The sequence below is a fragment of the Enhydra lutris genome, unplaced genomic scaffold, assembly GCF_002288905.1.
Source record: "Enhydra lutris kenyoni isolate GAN:26980312 unplaced genomic scaffold, ASM228890v2 scaffoldscaffold57, whole genome shotgun sequence".
In the NCBI taxonomy this organism is placed as follows: Eukaryota; Metazoa; Chordata; class Mammalia; order Carnivora; family Mustelidae; genus Enhydra; species Enhydra lutris.
Window position 1 is genome coordinate 7,586,921 of NW_019154141.1, and position 13,757 is coordinate 7,600,677.

At 41.7% G+C, this 13,757-nt stretch overlaps 1 protein-coding gene across 1 annotated transcript in view; it reads left to right on the top strand.

Moving 5' to 3' along the window:
* Positions 1 to 13,757, top strand: part of LOC111158201 (bromodomain PHD finger transcription factor) — a 157,476-nt gene that overhangs the window by 43,163 nt on the left and 100,556 nt on the right. Inside the window, 1 exon segment of the mRNA XM_022520120.1 lies at positions 1,564 to 2,386. Coding sequence (XP_022375828.1) covers positions 1,564 to 2,386 — 823 coding nt within the window.

Genomic DNA, 13,757 nt, shown 5'->3' on the forward strand with positions numbered 1-13,757 from the left:
TAAGATTTTATTTATTTATTTGACAGAGAGAAATCACAAGCAGGCAGAGAGGCAGGCAGAGAGAGAGGAGGAAGCAGGCTCCCTGCTGAGCAGAAAGCCCGATGCGGGGCTCGAACCCAGGACCTGGGATCATGACCCGAGCCGAAGGCAGCGGCTTAACCCACTGAGCCACCCAGGCGCCCCTTGTTTCTTTTTTTTAAAAAAAGATTTTCTTTATTTATTTGAGAGAGACAGATAGTGACAGCAAGAGAGCACAAGCAGTCGAGAGAGGGAGAAGCAGGCTCCTGCGGAGCATGGAGCCCATCTGACTTGGCTCGATTCTAGGACCCTGGGACCATGACCTGAGTCTAAGGCAGATGCTCAACTGACTGAGCCACCCAGGGGCCCCAGAAACTTGTTTCTTTCAACAGGTTTTCTTATTTGTATAGCAGGGCTTATTAAAATACCTCAAGCGCACTGCCTGGATGGCTCAGTTGGTTAAGCGACTGCCTTCTGCTCATGTCATGATCCTGGAGTCCCGGGATCGAGTCCCACATCGGGCTCCCAGCTCCATGGAGAGTCTGCTTCTCCCTCTGACCTTCTCCCCTCTCTTGCTCTCTCTCACTCTCAAATAAATAAATCTTAAAAAAAAATACCTCATAGACTCATTCAGAGAATTAAATGAGGACTGTATGCTTGGTACAAACTAAGTTCTCAGATGTGCTGTATATTGATATGTTTATATGTATACATATATATTCTTGGACATCACATCTCAAAAATTGGGAACAGGCACCTACAGTTGACTACAACTGACTGCTAAAAAATGTACATTGTCTGTTGTCTGTTTCCTGCCTGAGCCTCCCTTTTTCCTTCTCCCAGCATTGGGACTCTCCTCCTCTCCTACTTCCTCCTTCCTTTCTGTTTCAGCCCTAACTTTGTGCTTCACTGTGGAACTCCCCTGCTGCGTGGCTCTCAGGAAGCAGTTCTGACAGAGGAAAAGGGGTGCTTCAGCAGAGGACTTCCTGTCTGGTTGTTGAGAGGCATTTGTGAATCGCAGTGGGCAGAGTATGAGCTCTGTTGTGTCTCTTCTCATACATGGGGACTTTTTCTCATTTATGATCTTTGAGGTCTTTCATAAACAGTCGTTTCTTGTCATGATTAGCTCTACACCAGTTAACCGCTCTAGATAATTGAGAACTGATTATAATCGCAATTTTTTTACTTGTAGTTTGTAATGTAATGGGAAAACTTCGAATTCAGATTTTTTTATAGACGTAAAAATTAGAACTAAATCATTACTCATTGGTATTATTTTTACTTGACAGTTACTAGAAAAATAAAAGTATGCTTAGCTATGTTTTGAGGTCCAGGTAGGAAAAACTGGAAAACTCTTGTTTTTAGAAACCATGTACTGATTTTGTGGCACACCTGGCTAACTCAGTGGGAGGGGCGTGTGACACTTGATCTCAGGGTTGTGAGTTTGAGCCCCTCTTTGGGTGTAAAGATTACTTAAATAAATAAATATTTAAAAAAAAAAAACACAGTGTACTGATGTAATTATCCCTTTTCTTTTTTTAACAGGTAGGCGAAAACCAAGAGTACATCGGCCTCGTTCTCCGATATTGGAAGAAAAAGACATCCCACCCCTTGAATTTCCCAAGTCCTCTGAGGATTTAATGGTGCCTAATGAGCATATAATGAATGTTATTGCTATCTATGAGGTACTGCGGAACTTTGGCACTGTTTTAAGGTTATCTCCTTTTCGCTTTGAGGACTTTTGTGCAGCTCTCGTGAGTCAAGAGCAGTGCACACTGATGGCGGAGATGCATGTTGTGCTTTTGAAAGCGGTTTTGCGTGAAGAAGACACTTCCAATACTACCTTTGGACCTGCTGATCTGAAAGATAGCGTTAATTCTACGCTGTATTTCATAGATGGGATGACGTGGCCAGAGGTGCTGCGGGTGTACTGTGAGAGTGATAAGGAGTACCATCATGTTCTTCCTTACCAAGAAGCAGAGGACTATCCCTATGGACCAGTGGAGAACAAAATCAAAGTTCTGCAGTTCTTAGTTGATCAGTTTCTTACCACAAATATTGCTCGTGAGGAATTGATGTCTGAGGGGGTGATCCAATATGACGACCATTGTCGGGTGTGTCACAAACTTGGGGATTTGCTTTGCTGTGAGACATGTTCGGCAGTATACCATTTGGAATGTGTGAAACCACCTCTTGAGGAGGTCCCGGAGGATGAGTGGCAGTGTGAAGTCTGTGTAGCACATAAGGTGCCTGGTGTGACTGACTGTGTTGCTGAAATCCAAAAAAACAAACCATATATTCGACATGAACCTATTGGATATGACAGGAGTCGGAGGAAATACTGGTTCTTAAACCGAAGACTCATAATGTAAGTAAATCTGGTCTTACTTTATGTATGTATTTAGAATTAAGCCAGTTTCCTTCATGACTGATAAAACAGAGCTCTGCTGCTGATGTAACATAAACCTTTGTGATTTAATAATGAGTTACCTAGTTAAACAATTTCTAACTTGAAGGAATATGTACATTAAAAGTTTCTTAAATTGGGATGCCTGGGTGGCTTAGTTGGTTAAGCCGCTGCCTTTGGCTGGGGTCTGATCCCAGGGTCCTGGGATCGAGTCCCACATTGGGCTCCTCGCTCAGCAGGGAGCCTGCTTCTCTCTCTGCCTCTGCCTGCCACTTTGCCTGCCACTTTGCCTGCTTGTGCTCTCTCTCTGTCTGACAAATAAATAAATAAAATCTTTAAAAAATTTTTTTTTAAAGTTTCTTAAATTGCAAAGAAAGAAAAATGTATGAAAAAAAAAAAGAAAAATTACACACCAGTGTATTAATTTCCTGGTGTAGGAATTAGCAGATGCCACTGTGGGCCCTTCCCTGGTTATGTTCCCTACAGCCTACCCTGAGGTGATCTCCACCCTAATTTTGATGCTAGGATTTTCCTGATTCTCTTTAGTTTTGCTATATCTATACGTAAAATGGACTGACAAGAGTAAACCAGCTGTCTTACGAAAGATCAGTTAGGTCATTATTGATTGTAGTCTTGGAGGAGGAGATAAGCTCAACAGACTCACGGTTGTAGGCTTCTGCTTTTCCGAGGGTTTCCAAGAGACTCTTCCAGGCAGGTCAGTGGGAAGGTCAGGAGGCAGTCTGGAAGAGCACAGCTTGTCCCTCAGTAATATGTTGGGCAGGCTTGTAGTGTGGACTTGGTTTTGACATCTTGTAGAAATATAATCAGAATTATTGGACTACTTTGTATTTTCAGCTTCTGAAATCTTCAAAGCCTTCTTTCAGCTCTCAGAATTAGGTCCAGTCAGAAAAATCTGTGGTGGGATGAAATGAAACATTAGAGCAGGGCATGGAGCAGAGAGCGAGAGCTCCATCAATACCTGGGCAGGCCAAGCCAGCTAGAGAGAAGAATCTTAGGTGGCTGAGCCTTTGATTATAAAAATGGTACAGAGTAAGCAGAGATCCTCCGAGTTTTTTGCAGTTGTCTTCTTGCAGTGTTGCTGTTGAGCAATCTGAATCCGTTCATTGATTGTGTGTGACTGGTTTGGACTTAATCTGGAAGCTTATGGAATCTCCTCTTTGGTTGTAGTGTTTTGTAGTTTTAGAGTGGTATGGTGTTGTGTGAGTCTTTTCTCATCCACTGGTTGTTTGGTGGGTACTTTCTTTTTCTTTTTTTTTTTTTTTTTTAAAGATTTATTGACAGAGAAAGACACAGCTGGAGAGGGAACACAAGCAGGGGCAGTGGGAGAGGGAGAAGCAGGCTTCCTGCTGAACAGGGAGCCCGATGCGGGGCTTGATTCCAGGACCCTGGCATCATACCTGAGCCTGAAGGCAGACACTTAACGACTGAGCCACCCAGGCGCCCTGGTGGGTACTTTCAATCTGGCGGTTGAGTCCTTCTGTTGAGAACTTCTCTTGAGGACTTCCTTCTCCCCTTCTCCCTGTTGTATTTAGCTTGTGCCATTATTTTATTGAACACTGGACTTCCTATTTTGGTCTTCTGTTTTCTTATCTTTTTTTCTCCAGTTTTCCTCTTTGTCTTTGTTCTTTGGGGTGAGAGAGTGTGTATGTGTGTGTGTGTATGGGGGTGTTGCTCAGTTTTTCTAGATTTCCTTATCTTAGTCTTCCAGCCCTATTCCTATTATTTAGGTTGTTTTTTTTTTTTTTTTGTTTTTTTTTTTTTTTTTTGCTATCATATTTTTATTCTCTAAGAGCTCTTTTGTTCTTAGAATCTTCTTCCTTTAAAAAAGTAATAAAATTCTGTTTTTGTTTCATAGATAGAATAGTTTTTTCTCTTTTCTGAGGATATTAATGATACTTTTATGTGTATGAGTGTGTGTGTTTTTTCCCCCCTCTGTGCATAGTCTCTCTTTCTTCTCAGTTGCTTCTTGCTGGGATTTGTTTTGGTCTCTTCCATCCTCAGATTGTTAATTTATAATTTTCTAATCCTAATTAACATTGTGGGGTTATACAGCTGATTGGAAGCTCTGAGCAAGAGGGTAGGCCTTACCAATTTTGAGCTTAACCACTGGGTGATTTTCTTATTTTATTGGGCATCACTGATGTCACTCACTGTTTTTAATCCTTCTTGAACTGGACAGATGGCCCAGAGAGGCCTTTCTGGCATCCTTCTTGGAGCATGAGGATCTGACTGGTATAGCCCCTCAGTGTTTGATTTTCTCTACAGTTAGTATCTTTGTTCACACCTAAGCAGAGAACTGGTAAGCCCTAGTCTGGAGAACTTCAGTGTTCCCTCCTTTAGAGACTAAGCATGTAGTGGCTGAAGAGGATGGGTATAGAAGGTCTAGGGATCTGCTCGTTAAGCAGCTTTCAAGCAGTTTTTGTTGTAGATGCACCCTTTTCCATTTTCAGTGTCTTTTGGGGACTGTGATTATTGGTTCTCAGTGTCACCCTTTTGGTTTGGCCTTGGGCTTTCTTGGCTCTGCTAATGGCAGTTATCACTCATTCATTTCCTTTCTCCTGCTTCCAAATTTTGTTTGTTGTCTCTGCTATTTTCTCTATCCTTGTGCCTTTAATGTTTTAACAAATACTTCTTTAGCAGTTCTAAGAGAGTTTCAAGAGGGAAAAAATGAGATGTTTGGATTTAGTCTATTACCTTAATTCAGAAACTGGTAAGAGAAAGAGTATTTGAAGTTTTAAAGTGTATATTTTGCATCTTTTTCTTTTTTTTAAGATTTTATTTATTTAACAGAGAGAGAGAGAGAGAGAGAGAGAGACAGGTGTCACAAGCAGTCAGAAAGGCAGACAGAGAGAGAGGAGGAAGCAGGCTCCCTGCCGAGCAGAGAGCCCGATGTGGGGCTCAATCCCAGGACCTGAGATCATGACCCAAGCAGAAGGCAGAGGCTCTAACCCACTGAGCCACCCAGGCGCCCCTATTTTGCATCTTTTGATTTGGATTAATGATTTTTTAAAATTTGTATATATTTTTGTCTTGCCCTCCCACCTCCCACATACCTGGTCATGGTAGTTATTGTACCATCTTTTTGACCTCTTGCTGTGGAGGTAGTAGCACGGAAGCTTTTTGTTGGCAAGGTCATTACCACTGGTGAGATCACTGTAACCATGTTTTGGGTTGAAGTTTAATGCTGTATTTCATTTTATTTTATTTTATTTTATTTTTTAAAGATTTTATTTATTTATTTGACAGACAGAGATCACAAGTAGGCAGAGAGGCAGGCAGAGAGAGAGGAAGGGAAGCAGGCTCCCTGCTGAGCAGAGAGCCTGATGCGGAACTCGATCCCAGGACCCTGGGATCATGACCTGAGCCGAAGGCAGCGGCCTAAAACTGAGCCACCCAGGCGCCCCTGTATTTCATTTTAAGTGAAAAGTCAGTGACACTGCCCATTAGGGAGCCTAGTGCATGTCCTTTTCTATAGACATTCAGTAGTTAACAGGCCATGTTCAGACTCTGTTTCAAATGCCTCAACAGGCCATGTTCAGACTCTGTCTCAAAAGCCCTCTCAAAAGGCCCAGAGTCCTTGGAATCTCTTTGAACAAATTAGTAGGAAGTAAGTGAAATGTATTCTGTGGTCCTATTTTCCCTCCTTATGCTTCCCTTCCCTATCCTGCCCTCCCTCATCCTCTTGCATGTTCATTCTCCCTGCTTCTCACTTCCTTCTCTGTCCTGCCCTTTTGGGCCAGAAACATGAGAAAGGTTCTTTGTACAAAAAAAAAAAAATTATTTTTAAAAGATTTTATTTATTTATTTGACACAGAGAGAGAGAGATCACAAGCAGGAAGGCAGAAAGAGAGGGGGAAGCAGGCTCCCTGCCAAGCAGAGAGCCCAGTGGACCCTGAGATCATGACCTGAGCTGAAGGCAGAGGCTTAATCCTCTGAGCCACCCAGGTGCTCCAGCTTTGTTCAAATATTGATTGGCCTTGACATTTATAAGATTTATTACAAATAATCGTAAGGTCTAGACCTAGGGTTTTAGGGACCCAAAGGTGGAACCAGTAGGTGCTGAATTAGTAGTGAATAGCCAGAAACATTTATTGAGTACTAATATGTGCCTCATAGTGTTCTAAGCATTATATTTACGGTTTTTTTTCATTAATAATTGCAACAACCCAATAATGTAGGTATTATTTTTGTCTGCATTTTATAGATGAAGAGACTAAAGCTCATACAGGTTAAATAACTTGCTCTAGAGCTTGCCCAAGACTCTCTGACTGTTAGTAAGTGGGACCTGGAATTTTTTCTCAGAACCTATTAGAATATTTTCATTTAACTAATTGTATAGTATTGTGTAGTTTTTAAGGCATCCTCTTGAGATGCCTGCAACTTACATTGTTTTAGTTGTTAAAATCAGTGCTTACGACTGTGGTTGGGGGTGGGTGGAGATAGTGTAGTGACTTTTGCTGTACCTGGGCTGGGTATTTCTGAGACCTTTAAAAATTTGAGACAGAGGCATTTTTTGAAAATATAAGTGGCATTCCAAAGAAGTTCTGTTCCCTGATAAATCAGTATTGGTATTTAAAACAACACTCAGGGGGCGCCTGGGTGGCTCAGTGGGTTAAAGCCTCTGCCTTCGGCTCAGGTCATGATCCCGGGGTCATGGGATCGAGCCCCGCATCGGGCTCTCTGCTGGGCAGGGAGCCTGCTTCCTCCTCTCTCTCTGCCTGCCTCTCTGCCTACTTGTGATTTCTGTCTGTCAAATAAATAAATAAAATCTAAAATAAATAAATAAAACAACACTCAGGCAAGTAGGAGAGAAGATTCTTTAAATGTAGTTAAATGTGTGTGAACCTTTATAATTACATGAGTCAAAGGACTTAGGTTACGTTTGAAGTACTTGTGGATGGATTTTTTTTTTAAACGATTCTACTCATTTATTTGTCAGAGAGAGAGAACAAGAGAGTGAGCATAAGCAGGGAAAACAGAAGGCAGAGGCAGAAGCAGGCTTGCTGCTGAGCAAGGAGCCCGATGTCAGATTCAATCCCAGGACCTTGGGATCATGACCTGAGTCAGGCGTCCCGAGTGGATGGATTTTTGGTATATTATTGATGAGATGAAATAATCTGCTTTTCTAAATTGAACAGTAAACTTCCTTAAGTTCTATATTTGGCAGTGAAACTATTCACTTAATTTATTTTTTTGAAAGCTTTACTCATTACCTGAAATTGCCTTAAAAAAATCTATATATAGATATATATAGATTTTTTTAAATTAAACTCTGTGCCTAATATGGGCTTAAACTCATGATCCCAAGATCAAGAGTTGGGTGCTCTGCCTACTGAGCCAGCCAGGTGCCCCTTAAATTGCCTTTCTTGATGCATAATAAAGTACAGGAAATTTAGTGAAGATTTTAGGGGGATAAGGATTTCTTTTCTTTGTGCTGTGATTTTTTTTTTCTTCATGCTGTGATTTTTGACTGTTATTTTTATAAAGTCAAATACAAAACTTTAAATATCATTGTTAGTGGTAATGTCAATAATCTCAGTAAATCAGAAAGATTTTACATCTTTTTTTAAAAAGTTAGATAAAACAATTTCAGTTTGATGCCCTCTTGTGGTAGATTATATGTGGACTCCTGGTGAAACTTAAAGTCATGTAAATTGTTCAGTTGACTGGATGGAGATTTGGTGGATCCTCTCCCTGGAAGCTTAAAATGATGAGTCAACAGACCTATTGCCCAAAGGGGGCATACCCAAAATAAAGTGTGGAGTGTGAACAATATTTTTATAAGGATTGATTTATTTATTTGAGAGAGTGTAGAGCGTGTTGCCCACATGCATGCATGGTGGGAGGGGCAGAGGGAAAGGGAGAGAGAAACTCATGCAGACTCTGCTGAGCATGGAGCCCAGCTCAGGGCTTGATCTCCCAGTCCTGAGATCACAACCTGAGCTGAAATCAAGAGTTGGACGCTCAACCAGCCACGCCACCCACGTGCCCCAGTAGTGAACAGTTTTCAGTTGCAATGCTAGTAGTTTATACAAACTAAGCTTTTCTGCTACTGCTTTTATGTGTTTAATACTCATTAAAAAATATGTTATTTGTATAGGTTAGTGAAGCATATAATAAAAGAAAGATTCTTACATGAATCTACCTAAGGAACCAAACGCTGAGCAATCAACTTAGAGATCGCTTTTAATCCAATATATATAAGAAGGCCAGTCTTTCCTTTTTCTTTTTTAAAAGATTTTATTTATTTATTTGAGAGATAGAGCACAGAGGGAGAAGCAGATTCCCTGCTGAGCAGAGAGCGCGATGTAGGGCTCCATCCCAGGACTCTGAGATCATGGCCTGAGCTGAAGGCAGATGCTTAACCGACTGGGCCAGTCTTTCTTAATTATGGCATCCATCCTATCCTTTGCTCTAAAATTGGGACAGTTAGTAAAACAGGAATTGCCAAATTAGATTAGCACCTTTTCTTGTCACTATTCATTCTGGATAAAATTACCTTGAATACAACACTTAAAGCTGTTTTGAAGGGGGGCACCTGGCTGGCTCAGTCGAATCATATGTGACTCTTGATCTTAGGGTTGTGGTTTTAGCCCCATATTGTGGGTAGAGATTACTTAAAAAAGTAAATAAACTTAAAAACTTTTTTTTTTTCATTTTTCAAACAGACTAAATTATATTCTTAAACCTATGCTGCTTTGCACCTGTGCCTCCCCGTTCTAACTGTAAACCACTTATTTACTTGCTGGCTTAGTTGCCATCAAACCTATATCCGTAAGCCTTCTGCCCATATCCAGTTCTGTATATTCCAAGTCTCCGGACATGTTCACAGAGCAGGCAGCTCAAATACAACTTGTCCAAAACTGAACTCATCACTTCCACCCCTTACCTACCTTTCATCCACGGATCCCATCATGGTAAATGGGACCACCATCGTACCAGCTGTTCAAGCAAGAAACTCGGGGATAGGCTTTTGTCCAGTATTGTTTGTTATACCTTTTCATTACCTCTTTTTTTTTTTTTTTTTTCATTTTAAAGATTTATCTATTTATTAGAGAGAGAGAGAGAGTACAAGCAGGGGGAGCTGCAGAGGGAGAGGGAGATGCAGGCTTCCTGCTGAGCAGGGAGCCTGACTAGGAACTCCATCCCAGGACACCGATATCATGACCTGGGCTAAAGGCTGATGCTTAACCTACTGAGCCACCAAGGCGCCCCATCTTTTCATTACCTCTTAAGTATTGAATCTGATTTTCTCCATTCTCACTATCCTTGCTATAATACAAGCCAGCATGATCTTGATTAGACTACAGTAGCCTCCAAACTGGTCTATATGTAACTCCCCATTCCCCAGTTCTAGTCTCTTTTTCATAGCTGGATGATTTTAAAAAAATTTTTTTTTTATTTTTTAAGATTTTATTTATTTATGAGAGAGAGAGCGAGAGTGTGCTTAAGCATGAGCAAGGTAGGGGAGGTGAAAAGGAGAATCAGGCGACCCACTGAGAGCAGAGCCTGTTGCGGACCTTGATCCCAGGACCCCGGGATCGTGACTTGAGCTGAAGGCAGATGCTTAACTGACTGAGCCACCCAGGCGCCTCTGGGTGATTTTTTTTTTCTAAATTAAAGATTTTTATTTATTTATTTGACAGACAGAGATTACAAGTAGGCAGAGAAGCAGTCAGAGGAGGAAGCAGGCTCCCTGCTGAGCAGAGAGCCCGATGTGGGGCTCGATCCCAGGACCCTGGGATCATGACCTGAGCCGAAAGCAGAGGCTTTAACCCACTGAGCCACCCAGGCGCCACCTCTGGGTGATTTTTTAAAGGAGCAGTTTTGATCAGTTTCTTTTTCCCTCAAGTTGAAAAACCTAGTTACTTCCATTTGCTCTTCACAGAAAGTTCACAGTTCCCTAATTCTGTATGTACATTTAATTCTCTTGCTTTCCACCACTCAAAACACAATAAGTAAAAACCAAACTAAAACATTCAAAACCTTTTTTGGCTCACTTATCCTTCACATCCTGGCCTATGTATGCCATTTCTTAGGGCTTTCTGTCTCTGAACCTCTTTCCCTCTTGCACCCTAAAAGACTTCTCCTTTTTTAATTTTTATTTATTTATTTATTTTTTTAAATATTTTTTTTATTCATTTGACAGACAGAGATTACAAGTAGACAGAGAGGCACACAGAGAAAGAGAGGGAGGGGGAAGCAGGCTCTCTGCTCAGCAGAGAGCCCGATGCGGGGCTCGATCCCAGAACGCCGAGATCATGACCTGAGCCGAAGGCAGAGGCTTTAACCCACTGAGCCACCCAGGCGCCCCTTCTCCTTTTTTTAAAACAAAACAAAATAAAATAAAACAAAAACACCCTTCCCACTTGTAATTATTATTACTATTTTTAAGAGTGTATTTTTGTGTGAGAGTGAGAGTGCACACGGGGAGGGGGGAGAGGGTAGGGGGAGAGGTAGGGGGAGGGGCAGAGGGAGAAGTAGACTGACTCCCTGCTGAGCAGGGAGCCTGATGTGTGGTCCATCCTGGGACCCTGGCTGGGATCAGGACCTGAGGCAAGGCAGACACTTAACCGACTGAGCCACCCAGGTGCCCTGTAATTATTTGTTTTAAGGTAGATTATCACATACTTCATAAGATGAGGAAAATAATAGCAACTCTGTGTATTGCATCCTTAGGCGTGGGTGCCGCCGCAGTTTTAAGTGCTTTAAGTATTCGGATTTACTTAATCCTCACAACAGCATTTTGATATATGTAGTGTAACCCCATTATTCAGATGGAGAAGTTGAGGCATAGAGAGGTTAAATAATTTATTCAGCACCGCACAATTAGCAGTAAGCAGCAGAGTCAGGATTGAGTCCCAGGGATTCTGGCTCCAGAATGTATGGTCCTAACCCACTCGGGCTGCCCGACCTGGCTGTTGTTTTCGTTGCTAAATTGATAACCTGCATTAGTTTCTTGTGGCTGCAGTAACAAAGGACCACAGACAATGTGGTAGAAACTTATTCTCTCACAATTGTGGAGGCTAGAAGTCTAAAATCAAGGCATCAGTGGGGCCATGTTCCTTCTGGAGGTTCTAGGAAAGAATCCGCTCTTGTCTTTTCCAGCTTCTAGTGGCCCAAGTGTTTCTCGGCTTCTTAGCAGCATAATTCCAATCTCTGCCTACTTCTGTCTCTTTGAGGTGGTCTGAGCCTTTTCTTTCCGGTACCTCCAGATTCTTCCAGCCTCTTCCCATCACCTGGTTCGAAAGCCACTTTCACATTCTTACGTACTTTTTAGAACAGCACTCCCATTTCCCTGACACCCAAATATGAGTTTCCTAGGGCTGCCGTAACAAACTACCATAAACGGAGTCACTTAAAAAACAACAGGAATTTGGGGCGCCTGGGTGGCTCAGTGGGTTAAAGCCTCTGCCTTCGGCTCGGGTCATGATCCCAGGGTCCTGGGATCGAGCCCCGCATCGGGCTCTCTGCTCAGCGGGGAGCCTGCTTCCTCCTCTCTCTCTGCCTGTCTCTCTGCCTACTTGTGATCTCTATCTGTCAAATGAATAAATAAAAAAATCTTTAAAAAAAAAACAACAACAGGAATTTGTTCTCTCACAGTTTTGAAGGCCAGAAGTTTAAAACCTCAGTGTCAGCAGGATTGGTTCTTTCTGGAGACTCTCAGGGAGACTGTTCCAAGCTCTAGTGGTCGCTGGCTATCCTTGACATTTCTTGGCTTGTAGACAGATGGGTCACATGACTGTTTGCCTGCACCTTCACGTCACCTTTCCTGTGTGTTTCTCTGTGTCCTCTCTTCCACTTATAAGGATACCTGATTTCTTTCTTTCTTTTTTTTTTAAGGATTTTCTTTCTTTTTTAAAAATATTTTATTACTTATTTGAGAGAGAGAGCATATGTGCAGACTCACAGAGCGGGAGAAGGAGAAGCAGACTCCCCACCAAGCAGAGAGCCCAACGTGGGGCTCGATTCCAGGACCCTGAGACCATGGCCGGAGCTGAAGACAGAGGCTTAACTGACTGAGCCACCCAGGCACTCCAGGATTTATTTATTTCTCTTTTATTTATTTATTTATTTATTTGAGAGAGAGAGAGAGAGAGGAGGGGAGGGGTACCGGGAGAGGAGAGAGAATCCCAAGCAGACTCCTTGTTGAGTACAGAGCCCCACTTGGGCCTCTATCTCATGACCCTGAAATCATGATGTGAGCCAGAATTAAGAGTTGAATGTCTAACTGACTGAGCCACCCAGTTGTCCCCTCTGTTTTTTTTTCTTTTTAAAGGATTTATTTTAGAGAGAGTGTGTATGCCCAAGAAGGGGGAAGGGCAGAGGGAGAGGGAGAGAGAGAATCTCATGCAGACTCCGCGGTGTTTGATCTCATGACCCTGAGATCATGACCCAAGCCGAAATTGAGTCCAATGCTTGATTGGCTGAACCACCTAGGCTTCCCAAAGATACCAGATTTCATTTTAAGATCTTCAGCTAGTTACAATTGCAAAGACCCTTTTTCCAAATAAGGTCACATTCTGAGGTTCAGGTGGACATGAATTTTGGAGGGATACTATTCAACCCACTACTAGTGTTCCTTACTCTTAAGTTTCTATGTTTTTTTTTTTTTAATGAAACTTGAAATTTACTGTTAGTCATTAACTTCCTACTTATCTTGCATGAATAAAAGCCAAACAAACTTTAAAATGGGGACCTTTAATATTTATGTTTGCTGTTAATTATATTTTTGGCAAACGTTTTCTTTCCAACTTGTCTTCTCCTGCCATCTGTGAGTTCCTTTGAGCTGGTTAGTGTCTTTCTGAAAGCCAGGCCAGTTTGGGTGTACAGAAGGAACATCGTAGGCACTGTAGGAACAGAGCTTCTACAGAAACCACATTCTAACCCCAAACCAAATATATATATAAATCAATGTAATTTGTATAGGAAAGCTTTTGTCACTTTTATGATCAGAACAAATAGTTTTGATTATATAAACTATGTTAATGTGCCTAAGTCCATACGGATTGGGACAGCTTTTCATGGGGTACTTGACTGGCTCAGTCATTAGAGCATTAGACTCTTGATCGCAGGGTCATGAGTTTGAACCCCATGTTGGGTACAGATGTTACTTTAAAAAAAAAAAAAAAAAGAAAAAAACAGCTTTTCTTTGAAAACATCAGCAGTTGTTCACTCTGTTTTGTTACTTTATGCTTTTAACAAATTTATCCTTCTACAGCTTTAAGAAGAAAAAAAATGTCAATGTTGTATATGACTGTTGAACAGAATCAAAAATAGTTTTCAGGTGCCACACTTACAGAGGGACATT